At 52.3% G+C, this 13713-nt stretch overlaps 1 protein-coding gene across 2 annotated transcripts in view; it reads left to right on the forward strand.

Moving 5' to 3' along the window:
* LOC118775385 (SEC14-like protein 1) overlaps positions 1-13713 on the forward strand; it is a 29749-nt gene that overhangs the window by 7441 nt on the left and 8595 nt on the right. For both annotated transcript variants that reach the window (XM_036525289.1, XM_036525297.1), the window contains exons 3-10: positions 8374-8523; positions 8714-8845; positions 9697-9825; positions 10502-10739; positions 10920-11029; positions 11318-11507; positions 13318-13406; positions 13489-13559. In XM_036525289.1, the coding sequence (XP_036381182.1) occupies positions 8374-8523; positions 8714-8845; positions 9697-9825; positions 10502-10739; positions 10920-11029; positions 11318-11507; positions 13318-13406; positions 13489-13559 (1109 nt within the window). The remainder of the gene's footprint in view (positions 1-8373; positions 8524-8713; positions 8846-9696; positions 9826-10501; positions 10740-10919; positions 11030-11317; positions 11508-13317; positions 13407-13488; positions 13560-13713) is intronic.

Genomic DNA, 13713 nt, shown 5'->3' on the forward strand with positions numbered 1-13713 from the left:
TGGCCCCTGAGCCGGAACACTTGTTGACCCCTTTCCCCCCCGCTGCACGCAGGCTGGCCCGGCCTCGGGATTCTTCCCCCCTTTGTCGCTCCGGGCTCAGTCTGTGGCCCACTTCGGGTCTTGTGTAACTTGTCACATGCTCATCAGTTCGGTCAGGGCGGCTGGCAGCCTGCCGCTCGGGATTTGTCTGGGACGTAGCGCTGCAAACCCTGGGCGTAGATCTGGAGGAGTCTCGGGAGCTCGGGAGGTAACTGTTGTGTTGCGCTTCCGCTGCAGGTTTGGCTGCTGGTAATGGCTTTTTGCAAGCAGAAAGATGAGATGCAGTCTACGTCTGTGGCAGCCCATCCAGTCCTGAGCAGTATAGCTGGCGCATTGCCACATTTAGTGGATCGGTTAGAGAAACCTTATCCAGCCTGCTGAACGAGTTCGTCAGCCACGTTCTGCCAAGCAAGATCCTGTATCGGATCATATATAAACATCTAAATTTCAGGTTATGCCTTTTTTCCCCAGAATGAAAACATCATTTTAATATGTGAGAGACGGCGTGCAAATCCGAATGCCTAACCCCTCTACCCTGCGCCCCGCCACGATTTGGACATTGCCCCTGCGGTTGTCTTTGTGGTGCAAACCGTGCCGAGAGCGTCCCGTCTCCTTCCCGGCACTGACAGCGGGCAGGTGAGCACCGCTGCAATGCAGCAGTGACTGGAAGCCTCTCCTGCAGCAGTGACTGGAAGCCTCTCCTGCAGCAGTGACTGGAAGCCTCTCCTGCAGAGGCGGCTCTGTGGTCTGAGTCAGCCGCGTGTAATTAATGGCATCTGTCTCTGAGCCCCGTTCATCCATATTCACCTTGCTTCCTGTAAAGCTCACTCAGGCACCGAGCACAAATCATCTGCTCTCCCAGCTTTCCTCCCTCTCCCGCTCTCCTTTGTCCTGTTCTCAGGAAAGAGGGGCCGTCTCGTAGCCCTTACGGCAGCGTTTTGGGGAGGAAGGCACCATCCAAACCCGCTGAGGTGGGCTGCCAGTGCTAGCACGCTCATGCTGACGTTGTTTGTCACGTTTTGCAGCGTCAGGGTAGGGCCTTGGCTCGCACAAGAAGCGGTGGGAAGTGCTGAACAGGCGAGACTGGGGTGTCGCAAGCTGAAGAGCTGTCGAGGTGTCACCCCGGGCCGAAAGTGGCACCGCTTTGCCCGCAGAGTTGCAGCTCGCTCTGAGGAAGCGCTGCGCTCGTGTGCTTCGGTGCAGAGCTTCCTGTTATGAGAGGAAGAGAGCATCTGGCAGCTGACAGATGGGCTTCCTTCGCTCCCTGGGACAGGCTGGCCCGCTCCGTTCCACCCGGCCGAGGCCGTCGGAACGCCGGGGCCCCTCTCCGCTCCTCTGCCGCAGATGGGGGCTGCCCCCACAATGCCCCCGACGTGGGCGCCAGAGAGGCCCGAGGGGCCGCCCATTGAGAGCTGGATTCGCCCAGAGCTGTAACTTTCCAGCGTGTTCAGGCAGCTCTGCCATTCACGCAAGCTGTTTCCTGAAGAGGCCTGTCTTTTTTTTTTTTTTTGGGTTGTTGTTTTTTGTTTTTTTTTTGTTTTTTTTTTCCTGCTCTCCCCCCACAGCTCGGTGCATCGCTGCTGTGTCACGCGCAGGGTCACTGAGCACCACCCCGCGCCTTCAGCGGGGCCGTTTCCTCCATAATCACTCTCTCCTCCCTCTCTCCGCGTTCCAAGAATTGCAAGTACGGCTTGTGTCGGTAAAGGAAGAGCGGCTGAAGCCAGAACATACCCTCGAAGGCACACATGTACCGATCACCGGTTCTTCTGCTTTCGCGTATCGTTCACAGAAACTGCCGGGACCCTGAGGTGTTGATTTTTAAGGCGTACACCCACACAGATCCCACTGTACGGAGCATATGTCAATCAGACACTTGTCTTTTGAGTTCTGTACCCCAACCCAGCGCCTTATGACTGTAGCATTCACAATCCGTCTCTGCCTGAGTGAAACTATGGAAGATTTTGTGTTAGTTTTGCATACGGCTGGAGGAACAATTCAGCCTTCATTCCTGTTATATTCCTCCCTGTTAGAGCAGCAGGCAGAGGAGAAAGGAATGATGCAGAAATAAGAAAGAGAGGCAATGCAGAAAATCTTAATAGTGCGCAGTGCATCCAGGGCATCACCTGAGGGACAAATAAAAAATTCAAAGCCTTGCTTTTTAATCAGTCCAGCAAATAGGCCTTTGTAGTTGCGGCGCGGGGCTGATCTGGGTCACGCCTCTCTGAAAGCACTGCGCAGATTCACCAGATAAACGGGGTCTGGGTCCAAGGCCTTAACACTGAGATCTGCGTCTTCATATGACTTTTCTTTCCTGATGAGAGGCATAGTGATTATTATTTTGCTGCTCATTGTACATATAAAGGCCAGCTTTGACCTTTCCTTATGTAATGCAATGCGATTATAATCAGATTGTGCAGCTATAGACAGATGCAGGGGCTGCACTGTGTGTGGGTATATGAATAATCCCCTGTTGGTGAGTAGAGTATCGTACTGTTGAGTGGTGTATGGGTGGCTATTGTACCGTGGCTCTAAATGAGGCTCCATTCAGCGCATTTTAACTCCTCCTGGCAGCGGGGGAATACAGCAGGGCCGTGCGCTGTGTGCCGCACGGGGCTGTGAGGCGGTCACATGACCGACGGCAGCGCGTAAACGGGGGCCCTCCCCCACCCCCTTGTGCCAGCCGCGGAGAGGAGCGGCACACGGGGCCGATCGACCGGGCGCGTTCTCCGCCCCGGGCCGCCGACAGCTGGCGGCCCTGTGACGTGTGATCGCGGAGTTAGGCCGGAGTTTATGCGCATCGACCCGCTGACAGCGTCAGGCTGACCCGCTCCCGAACCCCCCACCCCCCACACCCTCCCCAGGAGCAGCGTAATGATTTTTGTCCTCCGCATACATCATCAGAGCCGTTTTTCAAAGTGAAAGAAAGCGGTCTGGTTTGACGTCAAGGGCCGCTCAAAATACGGTCCCCGAGCGCAGCTCAGTGAGTCAACATATCAATAATGGGCATTGCTCATTGTTGCTGTCAGCGGCTTCCAGTTTTCAGAAATCTGATACTGGAAGCCCTGCGTCTTTGTCTTTGTATTTACAATAAATGTTGGTTCACGTCCTTGAAGCCAGGTATGAATAGAGCTCTTGTAGGGAAATGATGTGAATTACAGAGAAACGGTAATGCATTTAAAAAGGGGTGGGGGCAGGGACACGCAAACACTAAGTAGCTGCCATTATGCCTGATGAAAACTGCTTCTGTTAAATGGTGCAGCCAATGCAGACAACTAAAGGTGCTCAGTTATTTACATAACACGTTTAAATCCAACCAGAACATGCCGACACCTCCACCAGTGGACACTGTGACATTTTGTGTCCTGCAGTCGTACAGCCAGACTCTCCGCACGCGTGTCTGTATCTTGTATTAAGCACCTATTGCCGAAATGTTCTGTTCCCATGGGCGAAAGGCGGGTTTTTAAAAATAGCCGGCGTCCCTCGGTAGGCCCCCCGCACACGGGACACAATGTCCCGATAAGGGCAGGAGATTGCCTGCTATCTTCCCCGCACAAAGCGCCGCGGAGCCAGAACAGCTGGCGTCACACACACGCGCGCGGGGCTCGGCGCCTTCACGGCTCCTCACAGCCTGTCAGACAGCACTCAGGAACACCCCATTAACGGCGCACGAGAGCTTACGCTGCATCTCCAGCTTCCACTCCCACCTCCACCATCCCTGTGCCTGGCCGGTTATCTTAACCCCGAATGTGCGCACAGTTGCCTCGTCCCCCCCCCCACTGGGTTTTAGGAGCAAAAACTTTATTTGATTGGCACCCTGCGGACGGAGGCTGAGAGCTCGGGCCCGAGAATCGACTCCAGACCTTCACCCACGAGGCGAGAGCCGCCCGACTTGGAACCAATTCCTGGATCGCCCGTAGCGTGGCAGGCCGGGTTTCACAACGGAGGAAGGGAGGGCAGAGCGGCGATGCGGAGTGGAGGATGTGGAAATTTACAAAGAGCGACTGTGTGCGTCTTTTAGAGCGCGTCCGTGTTGTTTCCTTAGTATTGTCATGGGGGGAAAAACATTGATAAAACAATACACTAACATGGTGAGTCATAGAGCACATTGCTATTCGCTCTTTGCCGTTCACATCAGGTGATATATTTCCAGTGGTCCATGTCATTAACACATCTCAATTATAACATGCAAAAGAAAAGCTTACTTTGAACAGTGCTGTTATTTGTTTTTTTTTTTTTTTGATTTATTTGCACCACATGGATACATTCACAGCAAACCACTGAGTCAGATAAATACCACAGCTTTGGCCTCTGATCAGACAGCCCTGCCAAAGTTTAATGATGACAAGTGACATTCTCAACTGCTGCACTTTACAGCCACCACTGTCACATAATCTTCAACTCTACAATGTCACGGGTGCGTTATAAAAAAGGTTGTTTTGATGTGTTGATTAGTGAAAATAACTGACTACCAGGAAAAACGAGAATTTTTTTAAACATAACTATAGTTATGAAGGCAAGTTCAAGCTTAATCTTCATTCACCTCTGATGTTAATTAAATTAAAACTAGCTAGGCATCTGTCAGCATTTGCCTGTCTGATGTGTTGATTACGTCATATTGATTGCACAGTTACATCACAGAGGGGCCACTTCATTCATATCTGATAGTGTGCTGACAGCTGGTATTCGCGGCTGATTCACAGTGCGTGAGTGCTCAGCTCAGATCAAACGGGGCTCGAGTCTGTCCCCTCAGTGAATGTGCCGCTGCTTTATCTCGGCGTTATCTTGTCGGGCAGACCCGGGGCAGAGGTGCGGGGCTGCCAGCACTGCAGATTCGCGGGAGCTGATTTAATTAGCGTGATGGCTCTGTGAGTGCAGGCGGGCAGGGCAAGGCCACATGAGCAACGTGACTGCAGCACAAACAGCTGCCCTGCAACCCCAGTGGGACCTGTGTGTGTGTGTGTGTGTGTGTGTGTGTGTGTGTGTGTGTGTGTGTGTGTGTGCGCGTGTGTGTGACAGAGTGTTTGTCTGGGTGTATGCGTTGTGTGAGAGTTTGTGAGTGTGTGTTACGTGAGTTTGTCTGCATGTGTGTGTCTGTCTGTATCTGTCTGCATGTTGCAGAAGTGCACTTCTTGTTCCTGTCTCAGGCCTGTACTCTGATCACACAGATTATAGGACACTGGCTGCTGAGATTTGACACTGATCTCTCATGCTGCTGCTCTGATTCTCACAGTGGCGCTGAGCTCTCTCATGCCACTGCTCTGATACTCACAGTGGCACTGATCTCTCCCATGCTGCTGTTCTGATTCTCACAGTGGCACTGATCTCTCTCACGCTACTGATCACTTTCACACTGCTCCTCTGATCCTCACAGCAGAGGTGCTTGCAGCACAGTGAAAGTAGCCAGTAAATAAACACCATGCCCTTGTAAAGGACACTTTCCCCCCTTCTTGCTTAGTAAATGGCTCTTGTGGTGTTACATTGTTACACAAGTAATTGAGTTATTAATTCCTTATGGAGTGATGTCATTTTGTGCTCACTCATCCTCCAGCAGTGGTTTGAGCAGGGGGATTTCCAAAACTGCAGAAATAAAACACAAACTGTGTATCTGAGTATCAGTCCATTTACAGCACCTTAACAATGAATTGTGGCTGAGAGCAACTCTGTGATTGTGATATTCAAATTCAGTGGTAATGCAATTACTGAGGTAATAAAAAGGTTAGCTAGGTTTGAAAGCCTTTGGTACAGAATACAGATATGATACAGAACAGGCCAAAAGATCGAATGATGAGACGGTGGCAGAATGAGGAAATGGGAAAACAATGGAGAAAGTGGAACTTTAAAAAAAAATGTCTCTTACAGAACAAAGGCAAAGCAAGAATAACAAAGAACAGATTGGTACAAAGAGGATGTGTGACAGAAAGGGCCCAGAGTGCCAGAAACTATGAACAGAGAAAAGGGACGTAAAGAAGGGAAGTAAACGGCCTGGAGGTTTTCGTTCCAGTTAAACAAAAACAGCGGAGGATGAAGACAACAGGACAATGGCAAATGACAACAGTACTAGAGATATTACATATGAAATCAAAACAAGATCATCCAGGTTCATTTTGCCCTAATTCTGTTTTTGGATTTCAAGGAAAAGGCTGTTTTCTCTTTTTCTCATTACCATAAATAGCTCCACAGCCATTGTGAGAATTGTTTTGCGATTGTCTCGGTGGTGGTTAGGAAAAACAAAAATAAACCATTACTCAGTGAGGAACAGTGGGTTCCTGGTTGAGTATATCCTGTTGCCATGGAACTGGAGTGCTGGAGGAAGTCCAGAGCAATCAGTTACAGTTAGAGCCTGTGGAATTTTCTAGAGATGTTTTCATCTTCCTGTTGAGGAGATTCCAAGGGAGACCGGGTTTTAAAATAGGTAGAGCAGGTTTTGTTTGATTTGATATGTCTCATTTCAGGAAATCTGTGATAAGAGGCCTAGAGCAAAGGGAGTTAGAGTTGAAGGCAGTTCCAGCTTAACTAGAGCATAACCCACACAGCGGATGGCCTTTGAGTGGCTTGTGATGGTCTATAATGCCTAAAATAAAAGAGCTTAGAGCGTGGACCTATAGAGCCATAACCTGCCTTGTTAAATATTGACCAGTATGGTTCTGTGTCTGACGTTCTTAATCTCACATGAGCCGTGCGTTTATTGTGCTGCATCAGCTGAACGGTAAAAACTGGAACTTCCTTCCACAGTGCGCGTGAGGTAAAGTGAGCGATTCTGTCCCTGAAAGAGGAGTTCCTGCAGGGGGTGCCGTTCGGATGTGTTCGCACGCAGCACCCCCCCCCCCCCGGTCTCCTCAGACCTGTTTTGCGCGGGGAGGGGCGGGGGATTTGCAATGACGAGCGCAGCACATTCCTCAGCACAGCTGCCACTCCGGACTCTTTGTTCTTCTCATGGGGGTTTTATTTTCGGGCGTGTTTGGATCCCCTGCGTGCGCTTTGTTTATTCCCCCGAAATAAGCCCATTCCGTGTTCCCTGATTAAAATCCAATAGTGCTGACTGGCACGGCGCTGGCCTCCTTTCCAGCGCGCCGTCCACCCTGCCAGGCCGCGCTCAGCAAACAGAATCCAGCGGCGTCGGTGTGCTTATCCCGCCGTTGGCCGCCGTCCCCGGGACGCGCCGGGGGGAGGGGGGCGGGAGGAGGCGGACCGGACGTGTCCCCAGAAGACCCCGGTCCTCGCCCTCGGACCTCGGCCCATCCCGCTTCACCTGCGCTCTGCGGCGCGCGGACAGGGCCCGAGGCGACCCCAGCTCCCTCCTGCCCCGCTACGGAACGCAATCGTTCCATTAATACACCCCCAGAGCGACTCTTTTCTGCCCCCCCTCTCCGGCGAGCCGCGCGCTTAATGCAGGGGCTGAGCGGCGTTTTATTCAGACAAACGGTGCTTTTTCATTTGCGCCCACACACAGAGTGTCTGCTTTATGCGCGGTGGCCTTGCGCGGCCCTGCTTCACCTCCCTCTCGGGAGGCTGCAGAGACAGCCATTAATAGCAGCACCGCTAGGTAACTCGAGTCAAATGGCAAAATGGATGTAGGATGCATCAAATTGCCGGTGATCTGTAGTCTTGTGGATCTTATCTGGGCTGAGTCACAGCATATTACATAATTGGAACGTACCGTCCTCCTGACAGTGCCTGTGGATGTGTGGAGCGTAAAGGGGAGGGGGGGGGGGGGGGGGGTGGTACAGAATTGCAAGGAGAGAAATCCGTATGAGGCGCGCAGACTGGTGCCAGGCTGAATGTGTGCCTGCATCCGCACTGCTGTGAGTGAACCTGTTCCCTCCGCAGCAGAGGCTGAGAGCACGCCTTTGCTCCTCACGTTGGACAGGGTTCAGTCCGCATAGCGGGTCATACCCAGCGGGGCCGCAAGCCCGTGTTCTGACTGAGCCTGGTGCATTACAGTCAGTTTCCTAGCAATATGCACACAATGGGTACTTCCCAGTTATGTGCTTATTCATTGCGGATTGCATCAGTTCTTATGCATTTCCATTCATCAGAAGAGGCGTATTCTTTGATGATTCATTGTTTTCACGTCACGGACAAAACTCTGCACTTCACGCTTATACTGTCCTCTGTATTTCGTCCTGGTTGTTGTGCTATGTTTAGAGTATGATTGTTTCCTTAAAGAGCGTAACACAGTCAGAACACATGCATACTTGCAGTGAAGTTGCTTCACTCAGCCGTTCCTGGGGCACGCCGGGACAGGCGTGAAGGTGTGTTCATCACTGTTTACAGCCAGACTGACTTGTTGTTTTCCCGTCTCTGTCTGTCTCCCCGTCTCTATTGCATGCCTAGGCCTATGAAAGGAGATTCCCTACCTGCCCGCTCATCCCCATGTTTGTGGACAGCGACGTGGTCAGCGAACACAAGAGCGAGGATGGGTCAACCCACAGGATAGAGCGGCGCTGCAAGCTGGATGTAGATGCCCCCCGTCTGTTGAAAAGGGTACCGCACCATCACGCTGATTGCTTAAACTCTCATTTCAGCGAGGGAGTCGGCTCTTTTAGCCAATTTGCTTACTCATCGGAACAGTGTTGTCATTAAGGATTTAGGAAACTGTTTGGGTGTGGGTGCGTGCGGCAAACTTGTGTTGGGCCGACATTCCCTTAGAAGCGTCTCCTGTGTTTACCGGCAGATTGCTGGGGTGGACTTTGTTTACTTCATCCAGAAGAACACCCTGAATCGCCGGGAGAGGACGCTGCACATCGAGTCCCACAACGAGACCTTCTCCAACAGGGTGATGATCCACGAGCTGTGCTGCTACTCGGTAAGGGCGGCTCACCTCGGAGCAAAACCCAAGGGGGGGGGGGGGGGGGGGGGGGCACACGTGTCCGAGACCCCTCAGGCTGGGGCTGCAGCCGTGTTCTTATTATAGCAGGAAAAGTGGTTTGAACCCTGTGCCTCGGGTAGCCTGGAACATTGTCCATCTAACTGGGTCTGAATAATTAAGGGCGCTTGCTCGCTCGCTCCCTGCAGCATTCCATCCGGATGGAGTCAGTGCTTTTGGCCCCGGCCCGCTCTTAACTCACTGTTTCCACAGGCTGCACGGCCTCGGCCCTGCAGCTCCGATCAGCGCAAGCTGTGCTCAGCTGACTTCAGTTCAGAGACCTGCCCCTCAGTTCCAGTAATGTATACACGAGAGACAGGAGGAAATGGGGGCTCTGCCTCAGCGCGCAGTGCTGTCACAAATGAATCCACCAGCTCAAAAGCCGTATTGATGGGGTGCCTCAGATCAGGAGCAGATGGTCAGAAAGCAGCCAAGTGCGTAAGAGCACGCGTTGAGCGCACCGGATCCTGTATACAGATGTTGTGCCCGTTTACTTTTGAGATCACGTCCTTTTCATTACGCACTTGCACTCCAATAACAATGTGATTGAAGTCAGTTAAAATCAATTTTCTTGCATCTGCAGCCGTGGGTGACAGACCTCTGGACTTTGTCTGGTCATGAGATTGTCTTTAGTGATGCTTCATTTGCTGTGCTCGTACACAGCTAAATGGCGGGCTTGTGTAACCACATTTCTCCTTCTGTGACACTAAAATGAACACAACAGATCCATGCTGTACAGGGGTTTAGTGGTAATAATAGCCCCATTTTTTGTTGTCGGGGGGGGACTGCAGGTTCACCCAGACAATGAGGACTGGACGTGCTTTGAGCAGTCGGCCAGCCTGGACATCAAGTCCTTCTTTGGCTTCGAGAGCACGGTGGAGAAGATTGCCATGAAGCAGTATGCCAGCAGCATCAAAAAGGTGGGTGGGACTGAAAGAGAAAGGGTAGGAGGTCAGAGTGTGGGGTTTTTTCAGCTGCCCCTGTTGAACTGCTTCTCTACCCATACACACTCCCCACATCCCATCTTCCACATCCTGGTCTCTGAAGCGGTCACAACAGGAGATCATTTAAATGGGGACCCAAAAGGTGCAAGTGTGGCAGTGTAGCATAGGTAGGGAGCAGGACTGGTAACCGAAGGGTTGCTGGGTCGATTCCCCACTGGGACACTGCTGTTATACTATTGGGCACGGTACTTAACTCAGAATTGCCTCAATAAATATCCAGGTGTATAACTAAATAAACATTAAAAATTGTAACCTATGTAAGTCACTCTTGAACAGAGTGTCTGCTAAATGCCAATCATGTAACATAATGTAGTAAGTGTATCAGAACAGTGGAAAGTTCCTCTTTAAAGAGCTGCCGGGATTAATGATTGATGTAAGGAGAGGGATGTTGTCCTCGCCCTACAGAGGGGTGTGGTTCTGTGTTTGCCAGGATCTCCTCACATGAACAGGCTGCGTCTGGTTCCTGCTCTGGTTTGTGTAAACACAACCTGGAAAAAACAGGCGAGGTGTTTTTCGTTGTTCCCGGGAGGCCTGCGCTCTTTGTGATGTTCCTCTCCCTCTCTCCCTCCCTCCCTCCCTCTACCCCCTTCAGGGCAAAGAGATCATTGAGTATTATCTGAGGGAACTGGAGGAAGAGGGTGTGACCCACATTCCCCGCTGGGCCCCCTCACCAGCCTCGCCTGCCAAACCCAGCATCACTGCCCGCCCCGAGCTGCCTGTTACTCCCGCCATCTCCATCCCTGTCGCCAACGCCAAGGACACCCACTCCAACAAGGACAGCACCAGCCTGCCCGGCAGCCTCACCGAACCCCTGACTGGAACCCCTGATGGTCAGTCCTCTGCTCTGCTTCAGCCCATAGTGCATAGAAACTGAGGGACTCGCTGGAAAACCCTGAGCAAAGCGCTTCAGCTGATCTGAGTTCTTCCACTGCGCTCAGCTGCAGTGCTTTGCTGCTTTTGTCAGCCACTGAACCCCAGAAGTGGACTTCATGCAAGTGTGTTCATTGCAGACAAACTGGATGCCGACTACATCAAGCGTTACCTGGGAGACCTGACGCCCTTGCAGGAGAGCTGCCTGATCCGCCTACGCCAGTGGCTTCAGGAGACTCACAAGGGCAAGGTGAGGAGCAGGGCTTGTAGGCAAAAGGTTGCCGGTTCGATTCCCCGCTGGGGCACTGCTGCTGTGTCCTCAGGCAAGGTACTTAACCCATAATTGCCTCCAGCTGGATAAATGGGTAATGTAAAAATTGCATCATATGTAAGTCACTCTGGATACTGTTTGCTAAATGACAATAATGTAATGTAAATGTAAAGGTGAGGGGAGAACTCCCAGCTGCTCCAACGCAATGCTTGAGGCCCAAGACCCCAGTGCAGGCTCCACTGATCCCCATCCCCTGCTTCTCCTCAGATCCCCAAGGACGAGCACATTCTCCGCTTCCTGCGGGCCCGCGACTTCAACATCGACAAGGCGCGGGAGATCCTGTGCCAGTCTCTCACCTGGAGGAAGCAGCACCAGGTGGACTACCTGCTGGAAACCTGGAACTCTCCACAGGTCCTGCACGATTACTACACCGGAGGCTGGCACCACCACGACAAAGGTAAAGCTCCACCCCTCTCCACCCCCCCGCCCGCCAAAGGCTTGAATTTCAGAGGCGGAGTCCCATCGTTGTGGGTGTCATGTGACACGGAGTGGGTCAGAGCCGATTATCATCGGCGCTGCTGCTGCTCTTTGTCCAGTCGCTCTTACTCTCTGTCACTGCACACAATGGCCCGTTTGTAACACGCTCAAAGCGGTGGCCTAGAATCTCCCATTACACCCAGTGACTGTGTGCCCTTCTCCCGTGTACCTGGACAGGATGCCAGCTCCACAGCACCTTTGACTGCAGTGCGAGTAAATAAGGAGGGCAATTTGTCAGCTTCTCCCGGGTCACAGAATGCATGCTAATTAGGCTGCAGCGCGTGACTTGGTTTATCAGTGTGAGACCATCTGTGTCTTTGACTCGCTGTGTGTGCTGTCTGTACTGGCGTCAGTCCAGGCCTCAGTTCTGCTCTTGTTTTTGCGGGGCTGTACAGGACGCTCTCTTTTCCTGATCGCTTTCATGAAGTCACTTGTTCCGAACAGAAGGCGCATCATGTGATCACCCCCGGACGCCACGGTCATGATTAATTGAGTTCGCTTCGGAGTTCCCAAAATAATCTTTCAAAGCGCGGCACGGAGTACTCCTGTGATATTTTTGGGACAGCTACTTTCACAGGACGGGCGTGAGATTAGAGCAGCTCTGCACATAAAAGGTGTGCATGTTGTTTGACCTTTGAAGAAGGCGCAGTGGCTGGTTCAGTACTGCTTCTGTTTTCGAGGTTGTACAGGCTTATGTAGATCCTATCGTATGCGGAGATGACTGCAGTTGGAGGTGTTCTGGGGATTTTCGTTGAGGGTTTTATTCGTGGGTGGAATGTGAGCTGTGAGTGTGTGTGTGCAAGTGTGCGTGAGTCAGAGAAGGACGTCCCAGGTCTCCCCTGTTTTGTTGTAGTAGAGAGGAGAGTGATTTTTTTTTTTTCACATAAACGCCTCCTAGTGCTGTCACTGGTGCTTCCCCCTATGTCCCAGGAGAAGAGCGACCTCAAAATGTCTGACACACACAGGGGTGCATGCGCGCACACACACACACACACACACAAAAACACACACACACACACACACAGGGGTGCATGCGCGCACACACACACACACACACACAAACACACACAAAAACACACACACACACAAAAACACACACACACACACACAGGGGTGCATGCGCGCACACACACACACACACACACACATACACACACACACACACACACACATACACACACACACACAAAAACACACACACACAAAAACACACACACACAAACACACACACACACACACACAAAAACACACACACACACAAAAACACACACACACACACACACACACAAAAACACACACACACACACACACACAGGGGTGCATGCGCGCACACACACACATACACACACACACACACAAAAACACACACAAACACACACAAAAACACACACACACACACACACACACAAAAACACACACACACACAAAAACACACACACACACACACACACACACACACACACAGGGGTGCATGCGCGTGCACACACACACACACACACACACACACACACACACACACACACACACACACACACACACACACACACACACACACACACACAGGGGTGCATGCGCGCGCACACACACACACACACACAAAAACACACAATGAGGAAAAAAATGCCTGTCAGTGAATAAATTGGCTTGGTGATGTGTTGGCTGTTGCGGACAGTGTGATGTCCGTGCTGGGCTGGGTGGTCTCCTCACTGCGTGCTGCGCTGTCTCTGCAGACGGGCGTCCGCTCTACATCCTGCGCCTGGGCCAGATGGACACCAAGGGGCTGGTGCGCGCCCTGGGGGAGGAGTCCCTGCTGAGACACGTGAGTAAAGCTCCGCCTCCCGCCCGATTCCGGCGCTCGTCCTGCTGCAGCGCTGACAGGTGTCGTCGTCCCCCCCCCGCAGGTGCTGTCCATCAACGAGGAGGGCCTGAGGCGCTGCGAGGAGAACACCAAAGTCTTCGGCCGGCCCATCAGGTATCCCCGCCCAGCATTCCCTTGCGCTTCACTCCGCAGCGCGGGCGTGAAAGCTGCCGCCTGCGCCGATGTCACTCGCTCCAAATCCAAGTTACGGCACCCTGACCCAGTTCGGTGATCCCCGGCAGACCGGATTGCTTTGAGCTCGGCGACT

Source organism: Megalops cyprinoides, chromosome 1 (genome assembly GCF_013368585.1).
Source record: "Megalops cyprinoides isolate fMegCyp1 chromosome 1, fMegCyp1.pri, whole genome shotgun sequence".
In the NCBI taxonomy this organism is placed as follows: domain Eukaryota; kingdom Metazoa; phylum Chordata; class Actinopteri; order Elopiformes; family Megalopidae; genus Megalops; species Megalops cyprinoides.